Source organism: Macrotis lagotis, chromosome 5 (assembly GCF_037893015.1).
Source record: "Macrotis lagotis isolate mMagLag1 chromosome 5, bilby.v1.9.chrom.fasta, whole genome shotgun sequence".
Lineage (NCBI taxonomy): Eukaryota > Metazoa > Chordata > Mammalia > Peramelemorphia > Peramelidae > Macrotis > Macrotis lagotis.
The window spans coordinates 140,713,708-140,732,497 of NC_133662.1; the positions used below are offsets into that span (position 1 = coordinate 140,713,708).

At 33.0% G+C, this 18,790-nt stretch overlaps 1 protein-coding gene across 1 annotated transcript in view; it reads left to right on the forward strand.

Moving 5' to 3' along the window:
• The window catches only part of ENPP1 (ectonucleotide pyrophosphatase/phosphodiesterase 1), a 99,406-nt gene that overhangs the window by 29,150 nt on the left and 51,466 nt on the right, over nucleotides 1–18,790 (forward strand). The window contains exons 2-6 of the mRNA XM_074187602.1: nucleotides 3,563–3,635; nucleotides 8,207–8,323; nucleotides 10,654–10,779; nucleotides 12,142–12,202; nucleotides 13,745–13,842. Coding sequence (XP_074043703.1) covers nucleotides 3,563–3,635; nucleotides 8,207–8,323; nucleotides 10,654–10,779; nucleotides 12,142–12,202; nucleotides 13,745–13,842 — 475 coding nt within the window. The remainder of the gene's footprint in view (nucleotides 1–3,562; nucleotides 3,636–8,206; nucleotides 8,324–10,653; nucleotides 10,780–12,141; nucleotides 12,203–13,744; nucleotides 13,843–18,790) is intronic.

Genomic DNA, 18,790 nt, shown 5'->3' on the forward strand with positions numbered 1-18,790 from the left:
TTGGGGGGGGGAGACTTGGTAACATTTTTATTGTTATGTAACTTACTAACATGAGAGTGACAATCGTCCCTAGTCCTTAGGAATGCTTAGTAAAACTTTGCTATTTGAGATGAAACCTTGTACTACTATCTATTCTGATGTTGTTTTGAGTTTTGATTCAGATAACTGTCTAAATGATCATTTTGAATAATTAGCAATTCAAGGAAAATGCCATTAGCTTAGAATACTACTCCTGAATGTCTGTGTTTGGGGGAAGTTGAGGGGATGAACTAAGTAGGATCCTCTTGACTTGATTTTCCCATTGTGTGATTTCCTTTCTGAACAGGAATGTTTTCCACTGGATTAATCCTGAGTTGGCTATGATATCCTGTGGATAAGGTGGAACTTAGCTGATTGTTGTCTGTCCTAATATCTGAAATCAAGTGGAACATCATTCTGTGCTCTTAGGCTTAAGACTCAAGACCAGTTTTGAGGCTGTTAACAAGCATGGCCCTGGCTTCTTTCTTTTCCTTGCAAATCTCTAAACCATGGCAGGTCAAACTGTAATGTTCAAATATCATGACTTGTGCTGCTGCAATATCCCAGTACTCTTGAGTTAATTATGAGATGCAGTTATGAAAGGTCTTACTGTTTTTATTCTATATGTGTAGTCAACTCAATGTCCTTATATAATTAGGTTAATGAGTTCTTAGGCTTGTCATATCTACTGATAGTTAGCTATCAGTATATATTATAGTTAACTATCTACTGATAGTTAGCTATTCATGTATCAAATTGGGTTCCTTATATATCTCTCATATTTTTGGATCTTAAGAGGGGAAATTCAACGTAGATGCAAAGACTTTTCCTAATTTAAATTTGTTAACATTCTTTTTTTCAACTCAATACAGAAAGTTAGCTAGCTTGTAATAAGTTAAGTTTAGAAATCCCTTTCTTTTGTTAATCACTGTAGTCTTGTATTAAGGTAATCTGTTACCTTTGAAGGATGTAGGGGACATCAGGGAATCTGGTCTAATATTCTGATGCTACCAAAATATCTTTCAAGGATGTCTGGTTTGTTATCCAAAGAAGTCTGATTTGCTCTCTGCCCTTGCAGATACAATTGGACTAATAATCATTTCTAAATCACTGGAGAGAAGGAAGAAGTTGGTGCTAGTCCTCATTCCCAATTTCCATTCAATTATATTTTCTTCCTTTTATGATACTAGTCTTCCTATTTTCTGTACTTCCCAAACCTATAAAATAAAAATGCCCCTTCAAATGAATTTGAGATCTGAGCTTTGAAGGGGAAGCTGAGATACTAATTTATACTTTACCAAATTGATCATGCTTTACTAAGCATGCTTCAGTTACCTTAATTTTAATTACTTGTTTAATGGTGAATTGTCAGATTTCTTTTTTTTCTTTAAAGTTCAATTCAAGCCTTTATACAAAGCCTTTCATGATCTCCTCAAGTTGCAGCGATTGTATATCTATATAAGTATAGATTTTGAATACTATACTATAGTATTCTTCCTCCCATAAAATATCTGCTACTTGAGGTCAGGGTTTTCACTTTGGTCTTTATTCCCATTTCTTGACATTTAAGAGATCCTCAATAAATTCTTATTGATTGATTGATATAGCTTTCAGGATACTCTGCCACATTTTTCCATGCTTTGATATGGTTTATTGGGATAAGGTTTTTTTTAAGTTTGTTTTTTATAGTTTTTTTAAGTTTTGTTGCTTTTTTTTTTTTTGCAAGGCAATGGGGTTAAGTGGCTTGCCCAAGACCACACAGCTAGGTAATTATTAAGTGTCTGAGGCCAGATTTGAACTCAGGTACTCCTGACTCCAGGGCCGGTGCTCTATCCACTGTGCTACCTAGCCGCCCAGAATAAAGTTTTGGTGTATAAGACTCCAGATAAGTTATCATATCTTTTTGATTTCTTTGAAGGGATAATAAATGAAATAAATTATAGTAATAATAGCTATTTTGTATGTAGTTATTTTAAATTTTCCCAAACACTAAACAAATACTATCATTTCATTTATATCTGTGAGACAGATCCTATTATTATCTCCATTTTATAGAACTCTTTTTATTTGGATTATCTTTTAAAATTTTCTTGCTATATTTAGTTTTTCCAAACAGAAATCATTTGTTTCCTAACACAGTGCTTTCCTCTTAAACCAAGCAAAATGATTATGTCTGACAGTATATGTTTCATTACACCATCATTTCTTGCTTTGCACTCTCAATTTAAAGGAGAAAAAGTATACTTCTTAACCTAATATTTAATTTTAAGACTAGTTATTGTAATTAATCTGAATCTCATGTTGCTTTTTAGTGTTCTTTCTCTTTATGTTATTGTAGCTATTGGGTTTATTTTTCTTCTATATTGCTTTGAAACATTTCATAAAAGTCTTCCCTCTTTCTCTGAATTCTTCTCATTCCCTGATTTTTACAATATAATAATACTCCATTATATCCAAGTGATGAGTTCTCACTTTTTTTTCCAGTTTTTGCTGCCTTAAAGAACTCTTTGGTACACTTAGGAGTACTGGAGTATTTGGAGTAGTCTATTTTTCTTTGATCTCCCAAGGTCATAGGAACACTGTATTAGAGTATATGAATAGTTGAAAAACTTTTCTTAAATTATTCCAGATTGTTTTAAGAATGGTTTGAACTATTTACAGAACCATAAACAGAAGGTTTACAGATTCATCAATAGTATGTTAATGACTTCTGTTTCTTTTCTTTTTGTTTTTGCAAGGCAATGGGGTTAATGACTTGCCAAAGGTCACACAGCTAGGTAATTATTAAGTGACTGAGGCCAAATTTGAACTCAGGTACTCCTGACTCCAGGGCCAGTGCTCTGTACACTGCTCCACCTAACCACCCTGTGACGACTTTTTACAGACTCTCTAACACCAACTTTGAAAACCCAGAATTTATCTGTAATCATTATTGCAATTCCTTTGTTCATTAAAAAGAGGGGATAGAATCATAGAAGATTAGTACTTGTCATATTCACATTCTAAAACAGCCAACACTTATTTTATTAAGGTACTACTATGGTGTCAGGTGCTGAAGATAGATAAAAGAAATAGTCCCTTTCTGCAGTCCATTAATTTTTATTTATTTTAATTACAGGTGCTAGCCAGGCTCTCTCCAATTTCCCTTTAATATAATAAATTGATTTTGCTTTGTTATTCATTACTTACAAGTTTATTAGTGTTGTCTACCTGATGTAGCAAATAATATTTAGATAATATAAAAGATAACATGGCATTATCGGTAATAGGGCCACCTTTGGTGACAGGAAGAACTGAATCAAGTTTCATCTCTGACAGATAACTAACTGTAGAATTCTGGGTAAGGTCATTAATTTCTCAGTCACACAGGCTACTCTCTGAGAATGCATATTGCAGAATGTCTACTGATAGGAGTTAATAGAGGAAATTTTCTAACCAATCTCACTGAATGCATTCAATAAAATACCAGGACTGGTTGAAAAAAATTTAAATAAATAAAAATATTATTTGGGGGAAAATATAATGGATTTTTCTTTTTAAACAGGTACTTTCTGTCTGCATGTTAACAACAATCCTTGGATGTATATTTGGATTGAAACCAAGTTGTTCCAGAGAAGGTAATCATAGTATATAAAAATAGCATATAATCTTTGATTATTGAATATATATTGAATGATATATATGTCAATACAAATATCTATAGAATGCTTTTATTCAATTTATTCTTATCATTGGAGCCTGTCTTATTTATACCTTCTTCACCATAGGATAATAGCCATGTACTTACTTTCATGATTTTGTTGCATCAGTCTTTTTTTTTTGCCAACATTTGAACCTAAAGGGGAAGCTAGGCAGTGCAGTGGATAGAGCACTGGTCCTGGAGTCAGGAGGATTTGAGTTTAATATGGCCTCAGACACTTTGTAATTATCCAGCTGTGTGGCCTTCAGCAAGTCACTTAACCTCATTGCTTTGCAGAAACCACATAAATAATTAAAAACTTTCATTTGTAAGTGAGGAAGGGGGAATTTATTTAAAAAAACAAACAAAAAGAACCTATAATGGGGGCCAGAGAAATTATTTAAATGAAAATTGACTGACAGAGATGCCAGTAAGAGTGTTAATTGAGATCCTAGCCTTTCATTAAATCTAATGGTCCCCTGGAACTACTATTTCAGAACATATTTCTCCTAGGAGAGTCATCATGGCTAGTATCATCTGGATGGACATAATGATGGGTTTGATGAGTTCTGCTGTATTGAAAACTTTTGTCAAACAGCACAATATATTGAAAAGTTCAATGGGCCTGAGATGGAAAGATTTGATTGTTTTCCTGGATCTACCACCTGATAGCCATATGACTCTGGATAGGTCATTTAATTGCTCTGAGTCTCAGTTTCTTTTTCTATAAAATGGGAATAATATTTACAATTACCAATATTTATAGCATTGTGACTTGTGTAGCACAATGTAAAGAGGAAATGTTATATAAATACAAGCTATCATTTCTGGATATTTCTGGTATTTTGGCAATACAAATAGTTATATTAAAATATAGTGGTTTTGTGGTTGTTGTTATTGTTATTGTTAAAGCTTTTTAATATTGTAAATCCTTCTCTGAGGCTACTCTCTGGAATTTCCACTCACATTGTCAGGTTGGATTTTTGAGGAGTAATTATTACCTCTCAGGTTCTAGATATAATCCTGTGAGGCTGCCCTATTAATGCTTCCCATGAACATTTAGCAGCAAACTCAATAAGCTCTCATCAAAGACTTTAATCAAATGACTTAGCAAGCACAGTTGGAACAACAGCTTCCCTTCAAAAGCCTGGGATGTAATATCCCACAAATATATGTAGTATCCTTGGGAAGAAAGGCTTCAAAATGCAATAGTAATAAGGCTATTAATATTCAATAGTAATCTTCTCCTTTCTTGAGTTCATATCCAGCACTTCTATCTACCATGAAAGATTTCATTCTTTGAAATGACCTTTTGGATGACTATCTCTTCTTATCTACCTAACTTCTATGTGCACCTCTGTTCCTGGTTAAATGCATTATTTTTTACTGATTTAGTTTCTCCAGTGACATGGCAGTGGGATGTAGGGAAGAGAATAACATCCTCTCTCCAGCATTCACTCTCCCACTCTCTGCTGCCCTCTGGTACAGGTACAAGGATCCGTCTCCACATAGAGATCCAAAGCCTGGAATTTTCCACCACTGGACTGGCCAACTCCTGAACTGACTTACTATTTTTATGCTATGTCTAAGGAGGAAGAACTGATTCTCTGAAATGGTCACAAGATATTTCCTTTGTCTGTAATGGATAAAAATCCAGAACTAAAGCCCTATAATCCTTTCATGTTGATTAAGGACTTTTTCATACATTGCTGTAAGGTTGTTGGAATACTCATTCACATTTATTTTTCAATATTTAAATATATTCTGGATTTTTTTTTGTGATTACATTAGTTAAGATGGGAAGAATGGGCTCCTATCCCTTATCTCATATTTCCTCAGTGTTAGGAAGGACAAAATTCACATTGGGAAAATTCCAAAAGTAATTATTATACATAGAATTCCAATATTTGAGTAAACTATCATGTATACTTTTCAGCTTAGAGAAACAATTTAGATTTTTTTCATCAGGAACCATAGATGATTTTCCTAAGAGTCTTTAGAAGTTTTGATAATGGGACAATTGATTAGGCAACTTTTTTTTTCCCCTCTTGCTAAAGTTTTCCATGATTGTAGGATTAAGAATAGTGTCTAGTTTTTCTTTGTGAGTCTATTAATCTCAAATAAAAGCACATTTCAAGTTTTCTTAAGGATCTCCTCAGTATAGATAGTTTTAAAATTAATATTATTATAATGATCCCAAAGATTTTACTTCTGAAAAATTTTAAAAATTCATATAAATAACAAGTTTAGAATCTTTCTATAAAAAGTCAATATCTATGATATAAAAATAAGAGTTACATTTATAATTCTATAAAAGAAAAATAGTCACCTCTTGGTTAAAAGAGGAGATTAAAATAACCATATCCTGATAAAGTAATAAACCCCCCCATCATTTATATTCATTTTGTGTACAGTCATACTCCTGTGTATGCTTGTTGTGTATGTGTGTATATCCCTCTTCCACCTAACCAATAATTTTTTTCATGAGATTGTTACACTTCTGATTGATTTTTTTTTATCCTTTTTTTTTTTGAAAACCCAGATTCGTTGCTTGGGTCCTAGTCTTCCAGTTCCACCACAATAATTGCATTACTATTTACTCTAAAGTCATGCTTGCCAAATGCTATTACACTATTATTCTCAAGTAGGATCTCTTTTCATGTTCCTTTAAGGAATTTCTTCAGGTTAGATACTTCATTAGCATTTGCAATTTCATTTTTAGCAAGTGAAGAACAGGCATGAAGTTTTTGAATGGAAAATTCGCATTGATTTCTGTATCAGTTATTAAAAAACTAAGACTGAACATTGCTTAGCAATACAAATCTCTCATGAAGATGCTGGATTAATGATGGACTCTCAGAAACTATCATTTATAATCATATATTCTTGGGTCAAGAAAGTTTGGTTTTTTTTTTTAATTTATTTTTATTAATGATATTATTTGAGTTTTACAATCCCCCCAATCTTACTTCCCCCCCCCCCACGGAAAGCAATCTGTCAGTCTTTATTTTGTTTCCATATTTTACCTTAATCCAAATTGAGTGTGATGAGAGAGAAATCATATCCTTAAGGAAGAGACAAGAAGTCTAAGAGGTAACAAGATCAGACAATAAGATGCCTGTTTTTTCTAAATTAAAGGGAATAGAACTTGAACTTTGTTCAAACTTTACGGCTCTTTATCTGGATAGAGATGACACTCTCCTTTGCAGACAGCTCAAAATTGTTCCCTAATGTTGCACTGATTGATGGAATGAGTGAGTCCTTCAAGGTTGATCATCACCTCCATGTTGCTGTTAGGGTATACAGTGTTTTTCTGGTTCTGCTCATCTCACTCAGCATCAGCTCATGTAAATCCCTCCAGGCTTCCCTGAATTCCCATCCCTTCTGGTTTCTAATAGAACAATAGTGTTCCATGACATACATATACCACAGTTAAGTTTGTGGTTTTAGAAAGTAAAAGTCACTCACACTGTACTTTGTTTTGAGTGTATGGCTTCATTCATTGTAGTTCCTGTTCAGTTGTGCAACTGACTCTAAGACTCTATTTGAGGTTATCTTGGGCAAAGATACTGGAGTGTTTTGTCATTTCCTTCTCCAGCTCATTTTACAGATGAGGAAACAGAAGCAACTGAAGTTAAGTGATTTGTTTAGGGTTACACAACTAATAAATATTTAAGACCAGATTCTCTGGTTTTCAGACCAGACTCCAGACCTGGTACTTAGCACTCCACCATCTACCTCCTCTAAAATGTCATATATGCCAGAGTTATTTGAGTGAAAATTTCCTTGCCAATGATTGGGGAATTTAAGAGAGAATGGTGAGCACAAGCTAATTGATTATGCATCTAATGAGGTGCTGATATTTTTCTCTTTCAGATGAACTGGTGTTAGTGCTTCAGATTATAACCCTTAGCAAAGTACCTGGCACATCAAAGGAACTTAATAAATACTGGTTGACTGTTTTAAAACTTTTTCAAAGCTCTTCTCTGTCTTTACTTTGTTTTAGCTTTATGTTAACCTTTTTAAAGAGGTGGGACCTGAATTCTACCTAGTCAGACCTACTTAAATCTATGAAATGGCCCTAGGACAAATTCTTCCTTTTTTTTTGGTCCTTGTCCAAATGTTGCAGTTTCCACAATCTTGTGCAAGCTAGGACAGACCATGCAACTAACAGATATGTTCTACCATTCGCTGAAGTTTTGTTTAGAATTCTTATTCTATTTTCTTCCTCAGTTTATAAGACTGAATCTTAAAAAGCCTCATTTATAAAGACTTTGTTGCTGAAAATTTTCCTTTTTTTGATAGCAAGAAGTTATAAGGTAAAGATGATTACATTATACCATCAAATATGATTATATTTATGTAGAATATTAATATATCATGATTACTAAGACTGATATAATCTAAATTAAGATTTGAGACATTTCTTTCTCAGTGACTTTATAATTTTGAATGAATAGTTGATGTTATATATTTCTTAGTAATAGTTAACTTTGTTTAATATTTCAGTCAAAAGTTGCAAAGGTCGCTGTTTCGAGAGGACATTTGGGAACTGTCGCTGTGATGTTGCCTGTGTTGAACTTGGAAACTGCTGTCTAGATTACCAGGAAACGTGTCTAGAACCAGGTATAAAATATTTGGGGAAATGGAAAGAGAGTAGAAACCAGAAGAGGGAATAACAACAACTGAGTATAAAAGATGTATCACCATAGAGCTTTATTAGAGAATTGGTTCCTGAAATACCTTCCACAGCTTAATAGAGACTCAATAGATTTGATATACAGGATGAGATAGAGCTTTTCAGACAAGGCCAATATGTTGATTATTTTTTCCTGGAACATATATGCAGTTAGATCACAGTATTTGAATTCATACTACATATTTCCTCTACTGTAGGACCAATTATTATATTTTATATAATTATAATTTTTGAGTAATGAAAATTCAAACATATATAACCCCTTTGGAGGATTTATTATTCAAACTATTTGAGATATAATTATATTTGTTATAAGAAAGTCTTCAGCTTGGGGAGGGACTGATAGAAAGTAATAGATTAGTGGGTAGAGACAGATGTGCAAAAAACCCCCCAGAATCACTAGAAATTTAATTAAATAATATTTAAATAAAAATTAAGAAATGCAGAGAATGGACCAGTATGGAAAACACAAATGAATAAAGTAACTTTTCTACTAGAATTAAAAATATATTTATCTACATGTATATAATATAGTATACTTTAAAAACAAACTACATAACAAAAGTTCATTCTTTTTTATTCTTTTTGTATATTGCAATTTTTTGATGATTTAAGTTTATAATAAAAATAAAATTAAAAATAAAGCAATCCAAGGTGCAGGTGCAGTCACGTTCTGTATATGACCAAGACAGACGCGTAACATTTTTTTTAACTCTAGGAAACATGTATAGACATAACTCTAAGATCAATTTTTCATTATAAGTATATCTTGTTTTTAAATTCCACTTTATTTAAGATATAAAAAATTCATATTCAAAGCATTTAATGCTCCAATACTATTTTTTATTAGTGACATGAGAGAAATATGAGTGTATGTATTTTTAGTGCATGTCAAATAAATTTCTTCCTTTGGATAATATATTTGAGCTTGGGTCTTAAGAGTTGTTTGATGAATTAATCCTTTAATTATATATTTTTTAGTCATTAAAGAGCTTAATAAAACACGAATTCTTGGGCATTCACCTAATCTTAATCTTTAAAAATGTCATTGAACAGTAGAGTTTTTGGCAGATTTTTAACTTTACTCTTTCAGTGGCTCCATAATCACATTGACGTGTTCCTTCCACCTGAGCAGACCATAAGCTATGCACATTTTCACTGTGTATTGTCTTTGTCCACATCTTTGCATAAATCTCCTATAAGGAGCCAGCAAACATACTGGAGACCTTGTTTCCTTTAATATTTTATGTATACCAGTATAACAGTTAGATTGTCTCTCTGTCAGTTCTCATTAACATTGTATGAGCAGTTCACCTCCTTTTCTAGTCATACATATTCTTGCTGATGTCTTTTATGCCAATAATTACATGTATGCTATTAATAATGGGCTAAAACTAGCTTAGAGCCAAAATGCAGCTAGGTAGTACAGTGGATAGAACACTGGATCTGAAGCCAGGAAGACAAGTTCAAATGTAGCATGGATATTTACTATGTGATCTTGTACAAACTACTTAACCTGAATTTTCCTCAGTTTCCTTATCTATAAAATAGGGAAAAATCATAGCTCCTCTTCGGGCTGTTTTGAGTCTTAAATGAGATAATATATGTAAGACTTTGCAAACCCCAAAACACTATATAAATGATTATGATGATGAGGAGGAGGATGTAGCATCTCTCCACTCAAAACTGAGTCACTAAGAATTGTGATTTTTCTGAGATTGTTATGTGTCTTGATTTGTAAGTAGATAGCATTCCCTGGGAGAATGTAGCTTAGATGAACTATGAAATTTCATAAAGCAATCTTTTAAAAAAACTTCAAGTAACCTTTTATGAGCACATTATTTCACAAGTGCAGATAAAAATTCAGACATTCTCGGACTGTAAAAAGGAGTCAAAGTTTCTACATCTTTTGGCAGAAAGCAGAGGAAAACTGGTGCTATGTTTTTTCAGTACAATAAGGGAAAATGTCTTAGTTTTTTAATGTGAAACTGGATAGCTGATGCTTTGAACTAGATGTAGTTGCATATTTTAAGTCTGTTATCTTGATACTCATTGCCTTGATAACCAACCTCAAAATTTTATGTAGTTGTATACAGGTAAGAACAGAATTTATACTAAATCTTTACCTTAAACTGCAAAAAGTTGAACAAAATCAGACATGAGAAATTAGCATTTGGTTTCCAGAGAGATGTTTATGTTGGTGACAGCATTGGATCTAAATAGGAAAGCATGTGACTTTTTTTTTCTTTTGGTTCAGAGCATATATGGACTTGCAGCAAATTCAGGTGTGGTGAGAAAAGACTGCCAAAAAGTCATTGTTCCTGTACAGATGACTGCAAAGAGAAGGGTGACTGTTGTATTAACTATGATTCTGTCTGCCAAGGTAAGAGTTTTTGAATTGATTTTTTTATATACATATACTACATACTTATATGTAGTATATAGTATACTAGTATATATGTATATACTAAAATTTTCATATATATAAATATATATTATATATAATAGCATAACATATGTTATGTTATGTTATATCATATATATATATGTCCTGGACTTTGACTCATTCCTTATTTTTAGGCAGGAGAAAGTTGGAGAAAGTTATTATAACAATTATGTTTGGGATCGGGGGGAGAGGAGGAGAGAATAGCACCCACATTACAAACATAGATGATGGTAAAGAGGAAAGTATCCTAGAATCATATTTAAAAGATTTGATTCTAGTTGTCTGTTACTTATGACTGTGATCTTGAGCAAGTTGTATAACTTCTCTATGCCTTGATTGCTCAGTTTGTAAAAGAGTGCTAAAGTGAAAGAGTATGGACTGGTAAAAAGACTGCTCAATCTGAATGTAGATGAACTGAGATACATTCCAACCTCTGTCCCTTTCTCTGAGTAACCTTAGGCAAGTCAAGTAAATTTCTAGACCTCAGTTTCCTCATCTGTGAAAGAAGTTTAGTTTTTCCATACTCAAAATGAATTCTTCATCTGCCATTGATTGCTAAGATTGATCCAACATGGAGTTGTTATGAGAATCAAATGAAACTGAGAGTTGGAAAGTATAAAGCGGTAAGCCAACATTAATTGGTTTTGACTAGTACATCCTAACCATGGTAAGTGCAGAAGGAGGTAAAAATTGTATGTAATGAATATAGGTCCTTGAAATGCTATGGAGTCTGATTGTATGAGAGTGAACTGATTAAGACTGAAAAAGGTTTTTTTCCTGATGACTTGGGGATTTTGATGTTCAATAAACCCTAGCTAGAAAATCCAAAAATTGGAAAGTGGAGGAAATCCAATAGTTACATGTAATGAAAATAAACCAAACCAGAAAATATTTATTAAGTATTTACTATGTGCCTGACCCCTAACTAAGCACTTTACAAATATTATCTCATTTGACCCCCACAATAATCTTGGGAAGTAGGTGCTATTATTATTTCCATTTTGTAGTTGACGGACCTGAGGCAGATATAGGAAACACGTGTCATGAGTAAATAAGGGAATTCTATGCTAGACTATTCTCTTAAACATTCTTTCATTTTCCTGATGTCCATTTAAAAAACACCAGAGCTGTAATCATTCCTTATATATTTTGATATTTCATCATGCTAGCCTGAACATTTTTATGGGTTTTGCAGGTTTTAAAACAATCTGCCTTTTGGTGATGTACCAGCATCATATTTCTTTATAATCTTATATTTGTCCAAATAAATATTTATGTCTTTAAAAATCTCCTTTTTAGGTGAGAAAAGTTGGGTAGAAGAAAAATGTGAAAACATTAATGAACCTCAGTGTCCAACAGGGTAAGATAATGGGTGACCATCTCAGTTGCCCTAGTTATTAATTCAAGTCTCTCCTTACTCCAGTACATACTGCTCATAATTGCCAGAATCATTTTCTTGAAGCACAATTCTTATCAAGACATTTCCCTACTAAGTATAGGCCCATAACTCTCTGGTCATAGATTTAACTCTTTAACATTAAAAGTTCTTCATAGTTTGTCACCACCCTCCATACTTTCTGGTAAAGCTAAACTGGTCTTGGTGATTTCATGGATGAGACTTCATATCCTATTGGTGCTTTTGCACAGATTCACCCTCCCCTCTTTCTCCATGCTTGGAATACACTTATTCTTCACTTCTTGGAAACACTTTATGAAGGTTACAGTGATTTGTGATTATTTCATAGTTAAATTAATGAGATCCTTTCTGAAATGTGATTCATAATGTTGATAATCTTGTTTTCATCTAAATGACTATTTTTCCTCCTCTAGGAGTCTCTGGTTTCTTTTAAAGTTTTGTTCATGTGCTCCATTTTTATGAAGCCTTTCCTGATCCCCTTGAGAGTTTGTTTTCTTTTCCCCTTTTTCCCTTTCCTTCCTAACTTTCACTTTGATAGAATATAAGCTCCTTGAAGTCAGGGACTATTTCATTTTTGTATCCTCAATTTACAATGGAGATTTGATAAATACTTATTGATTGATAGAATAATATATGAATACTTAATAAAGATATAACATCTATCATAAACATCTATGTAAACATATAAAACATGCATATATAAACCCCCCATGTAGAGATATATGTAATTTTGCTTTTGAACTGAAAATGTCTTCCACCAAAACAGATGAGTAACTGTCCTATAACATGCAGTCTTAGGGAATTGTCTGGAAGAGCTGAGAAGTTTATTGACTTGCCCCAAGTTGCACAAGCATATGTCAGAAGTGGGAATTGAGTTCAGATCTTATTACCAGGGTGGGGGTGGGGTAGAGGTATGTTTTCTGTCCACTTTACCAAGTTATTTAGATATTCTGATGCAACACAGTACATATAAATTAGATATTTAGGGCAATATATATGTATATGTGTATACACATACACATACACACACACACACATAAAATCAAGAATTTCTAATTCTCTAATATTCTTCTCTATATCTTCCCCTAAGTCCTCCATAACTGAAGCTTAACATCTTGGAGACCTTCTTTACCTTTTGCTATCTCAAAAAGCATTATGCTTATATACATGTGCATATTAAAATATTTTTTTGTTTGTTTGTTTTTGCAAGGCAGATGGGGTTAAGTGACTTGCCCAGGGCCCCACAGCTAGGTAATTATAAAGTGTCTGAGGCCGGATTTGAGCTCAGGTACTCCTGACTCCAGGGCCAGTGCTCTATCCACTGTGCCACCTAGCCACCCCTTAAAATATTTTTTTGGATAGGATTTATTTCTGGCTTTTTTCACTCTGATTTTAGTGGAAAATTCATTATGGAAGAATATCAAAGGGAAGGATGAAGTTCATCAAAATGCCCTTTCCTAAAAACAGCTTTTTCTTATGACCTAGGTTTGAAATCCCACCTACCATTTTGTTTTCCTTGGATGGCTTCAGGGCAGAGTATTTGCACACTTGGGGTGGACTTCTTCCTGTTATTAAGAAACTACGTGAGTAACTTTACTGTTAATATGATAATGTGATCTTTCAATGAAAGAGTTGATGATGTCAGACATGCTTGGAAAAGTACCAGTAGAATTCTGGATTTTTTATTCTTTTTCTTAACTATCCTTGACTGCAAGATGCTAGAGCAGTTGGATGATAGATAATTAGTCCTTAATAATGGAATTATTGTATATAATTTATGTAAAATTGCAACAGTGACAATTATTTTAGCATCATTGGTCTCAGTCATTTTATTTGTTTTTGTACTTCCCCAGAAATTTTGTTTCTTATAATAAATAGAAAATCTTTTATATATCTTTTTGAATTTAAAGGTTGAATTTTGAACCTTAAGAAAGAGATAGAATTCTTGTTAGCATATTGGTTTATCTACAGAACTATAGTTCTTACAAAGAATGAAAAAAATTTGGAAACGTTGTATACTAATTGATTATAAATGAATCATCCCAATTTATTCATCTCCATCAACAACCTCTTAAGTGATCATTATGTACAAAACACTGAATGCATTGCTAAGGCAATAATTCATGCCAAAGATTTAAATCATATTAACAAGCAACTTTCTGAGTATCTGCTTTACTCTTAAAGACCCATTGTCTTTACTGTTGAGGGTGAATTGGATATAGTTGAATCTTTCAATCTAGGCCACTTTCCATTCTATAGATGAAAGTAAACTTTCATTTTTCAAAATTGACTTATATCAAGGTCATTCCTAGGGAAGTACTTAGCACATAACTATGATGCTAATAGGGCAGCTGGGTAGCACAGCTCTGCTGTCAAGAAGATTCATCTTCCTTAGTTCAAATATGGCCTTAGACTTTTATTAGCTATGTGTGACCCTGGGCAAGTTGCTTAACCCAGTTTGCCTTAATTTTCTTGTTTATAAAATGTGCTGCAGAAGAAAATGGCAAATGATTCCAATATCTCTGCTGAGAAAACACCAAATGGGATCATGAAGAACTGGATATAACTGAAAACAATTGAACAATTAAACATGATACTAGTGACTAATATGAATTTGGTTAATGCTGTTTCTCTTAAGTTTTAAAAGATTTGACATTATACACAATTGAGGAACTTAAATCCTGGAATCTTGGGTGGCATAGAAACATTTTCAAAGTTGTTCTTTTGAATTTACAAAATAATTACTATGTAGTATATGCGAGCATGATTTTTATTTTTTTAAAATATCAAAATTCTTCTGAGATGCTTATTTAGATTCTTCTTTTGAAATTTCTAAATGATATTTTCCAAAGTTTGAGAATTTAATCAAATTCATTGATTACATTGTTTAAACTAACTGATAGAAGGTTATTTTGTGCCTACCATAGAAAAAAAAATGCCTGTTTAAGTAAGCATTATCAAATAAAAAATATCCTTTGTTAAGCATTGCATTTATAAGGCTCCATGCTTATTTAAGCACACATGGTTTGAGATTGGATGTCAGTAGTTTATTTGTAGTAAAAGAAAGGAATTTTATCTGAGTTAAGATAAAAACCACAATCCTGAATTCATTATTAGACTGCCAATGTCAGATAATATAGAATAATTAATGCCCTTGAGGTAGTTTGCCATGTGTTATAAATTAGGAGAAAAATCAATCCTCCAACTAAAATTATGTGGCAAGAATGAAGTGAAGTTGTTTGCATTTTGCAGGTAGCTATCTTTCCTAATTGCTAAAAGTGGGGCCCCTACTTTTATTTATGCTCAGATAAGTCTGAGGCTAACTCTCATCAGTGTTTGCTATACTGTTAATATGGGAGATCATATATTTATAATTTATAGACCTTAATTGTTTATTGACCAGAAAAGCAGCATTTGATTTGTTGGGAAAAAAATACTCTCTACCAATAAGGTATCTTTCAGGTATGAATTCATATCATAAGATTCCTTCCTAGATACAACAAGGATAATTTTGCTTTATCTTTTGATTATTGATATCAAAAATGACAGCTGTATGTTAAAGGTTCTGACAGTGATATTAAATGCATGCAGGTGAGAATCAATATGAAAAGATTGCTGAGGGATGGGATGATAAGATTTTCCTGTTCACAAGGGCTATTGTGCTGATGACATTGAGCTCCATAATCCTGCTGAGCCTCTATAATTAGATCTATATCTAGTGAAAAGGTTTAAATATAAGTATTTACAGAAGAAGATCAAGGAAATTTAAAAGATTTATTTTTGAGGCTATAATGACAAGTTTGATTTAATTATAAGTATATATTACTTAGACACTTCAGATTGGTTAGTCTAAAATTAAACATGTGAAAAAGAGTAGTCTGAATATATTTTATGCTGAATTTAAGAACTAAGACTAACATTTTCTTAACACAATAGAATAGAAAAAAAGATAATTTTACATGAAAGTTCAAATCTATTATGTACAATTTGCTTTTCCTTTTAATATATAATTAGTTATCATATTACTTTCTTTTTCTCTTTTTTCTTCCTCCCCCCCTCCATCTTAGATGGTTACCATTAGACATACCTCTGCCTGTCTTTCTACCTATTTACCCATCTATCTATCACCATTCCTTACATACCTCTTTATCAGCCCTTTATCTAGAAATTGTTCAGTGCTTTTAGTTTCGCCACTAAAAAAAAACCCAGAAAAAAATCATCTTACTATCAAAATTCTTCTAGCAATGCTATCCGGTTAAAATGAATCAAAATTGTAAGTCACCAAAAAGGCAATGACAAGTTGCATTTGGGTATAAATAAGTTATACTGTGATATCAAGAATGAATTGTATTCAAAAAATGACAAGATTATGTATTACCTGTAGAGTAATATCAAGAGACCTAATGAAGGACTCTTGAAATATTGAATAGACTTTCTTTAAAGGATTTAGTGAAAAAATCTAGAGAAGAATTACAAGTGATAATGATGTGAATGGGTTGAAATTTGCATTTGAGGGAGTATTCATTTTGATAAAATTATACATATATTGAAACATTGCCTGATTAAAAAGTAGTGGTTACAAAAAAGATTTATTCATGAACATAACATTGCTTTGTCATGTAATAGTATTGCTATCTAATGGTATCTAAAATAGTATCTGCTATTCACAGAATTTGTATCTCTTAAGATTCTCCAATTATACAAAAAATACAAAATTGCAAAAAAGGGAGAGAGTATACTCACTGAATATGAATATTATGATGGTGTTATTAAAAAATATCCTGTAATAAAAAAGTAGTGGTTATATTCTATTCTTCATGACTCCATTTGAAGTTTTCTTAGCATAGATATTGGAGTGGTTTGCTCTTTACCACTCCAACTTATTTTACAAATGAGTACACTGAGTCAAATAGAATTAAATGACTTGCTCAAAGTCACACAGCTAGTTAAGTGTCTGAATCTGGACTTGAATTCAGGTCTTCCTGACTCCAGATTTGGCAGTCTATCTACTGCACCAACCAGTTTGGGCAATATGGTTGAACCATACTTTGAGAAAATACCAAATTCCAAAATCAAAACTTCAAAAACTATGCTAATGAATTGGTCACCCTCCATTATTATGGTGTTTTTTTTAGTTTGGGTTTTTTTTTTTTTTGCAAGGCAAATGGGGTTAAGTGGCTTGCCCAAGGCCACAGCTAGGTCATTATTAAGTGTCTGAGGTCGGATTTGCACTCAGGTACTCCTGACTCTAGGGCTGGTGCTCTATCCACTGCACCACCTAGCTGCCCCTCCTTCCATTATTATGAAATGATTCTTTGTATTAAAGAAAAATGAACATGTTTTATGTTAAAGAAAGTTTTTGGGGGAGCATTTAATTATTGGTTAATAGAAAATTATTTTCTGGAGAAGCTATATTATGGATTCAAGTGTGATAATTATAGTATAGGAACTCAAGTCTAAATTGTAGGAGTCACTGTCAATGATCTATTGAAATGAAGAAAAAGCATCTCTGAAATTACAGTTAGTCATTCAAAAAATGAGTTGATTTTTGCTCAAATTTTCACAAATATATAGATTTAGATTTGAAAGGCTGATAATCTTACCCAGCCTCCATAACTTGCCTAGGTTCACACTGAGAGTAGAATGATAGAGCTGCAATTCAAACCCAGATTCTCTGATTTCAAATTGAGCTCTTATCCCATAGCATCACACTGGCTCTCTACTACATATTTATTAACTAAAATAAAACACACTAGTATCTAGTTATTTTATTTTATTTTATTTTTTGCTAGGCAACAGAGTCAAATGACTTGTGCAGGGTCACACTGTTTGTTCTTCATTATCAAAGAAGACCAGAATGACATCACTTTGTTAGAGACAATTGGCTGTGAATGATCAGAACAATATGGGCTCAGAATGCTTTACTACAGGTCAGACACAAATAGTCCACGTGAACACCTGGGGTGGTTACTTTAAACTTAAGTATGTCAGGTTTCTTTTGAGCTGCTTCAATTATTGCTCACAGAGTGCAGCCCCCTCACTGATGAGGGCATGCCATGCTGGGCAGTCTTGTGCCATTGTCTCCCATGTTGCACAGTCAATTCTAAAGTTTTAAGAGAGACTTTCAGGGTATCTCTGTATTGCTTCTTCTGGCCCCGTTGTGAGTACTTACCCTGTGTGGTTTCTCAAAAAAAATAGCCTTTTTAGCAAGAGTTCATTTGACTTTCGAATGTGACCAACACATAGTAGTTGTGCTCTCTGTAGTAATGTTTGACTGCTTGGCAGTTTAACTTGAGAAAGGACCTCAGTGTCTGGTATCTTCTTCTGCCAAGTGATATTCAGAATCTTCCTACAACAATTTAAATGGAAGTGATTCAAATTCCTGACATGGTGCTGGTAGACTGTCCAGGTTTCAGAGGCATGCAGCAAGGAGGTCAGTGCAATGGCTCTGGATTTCATTTGGCTGGTCAGTCTAATACACCTTTCACACTTTGTTTTGGAGCCTCCCAAATACTGAACTAAATATTCACA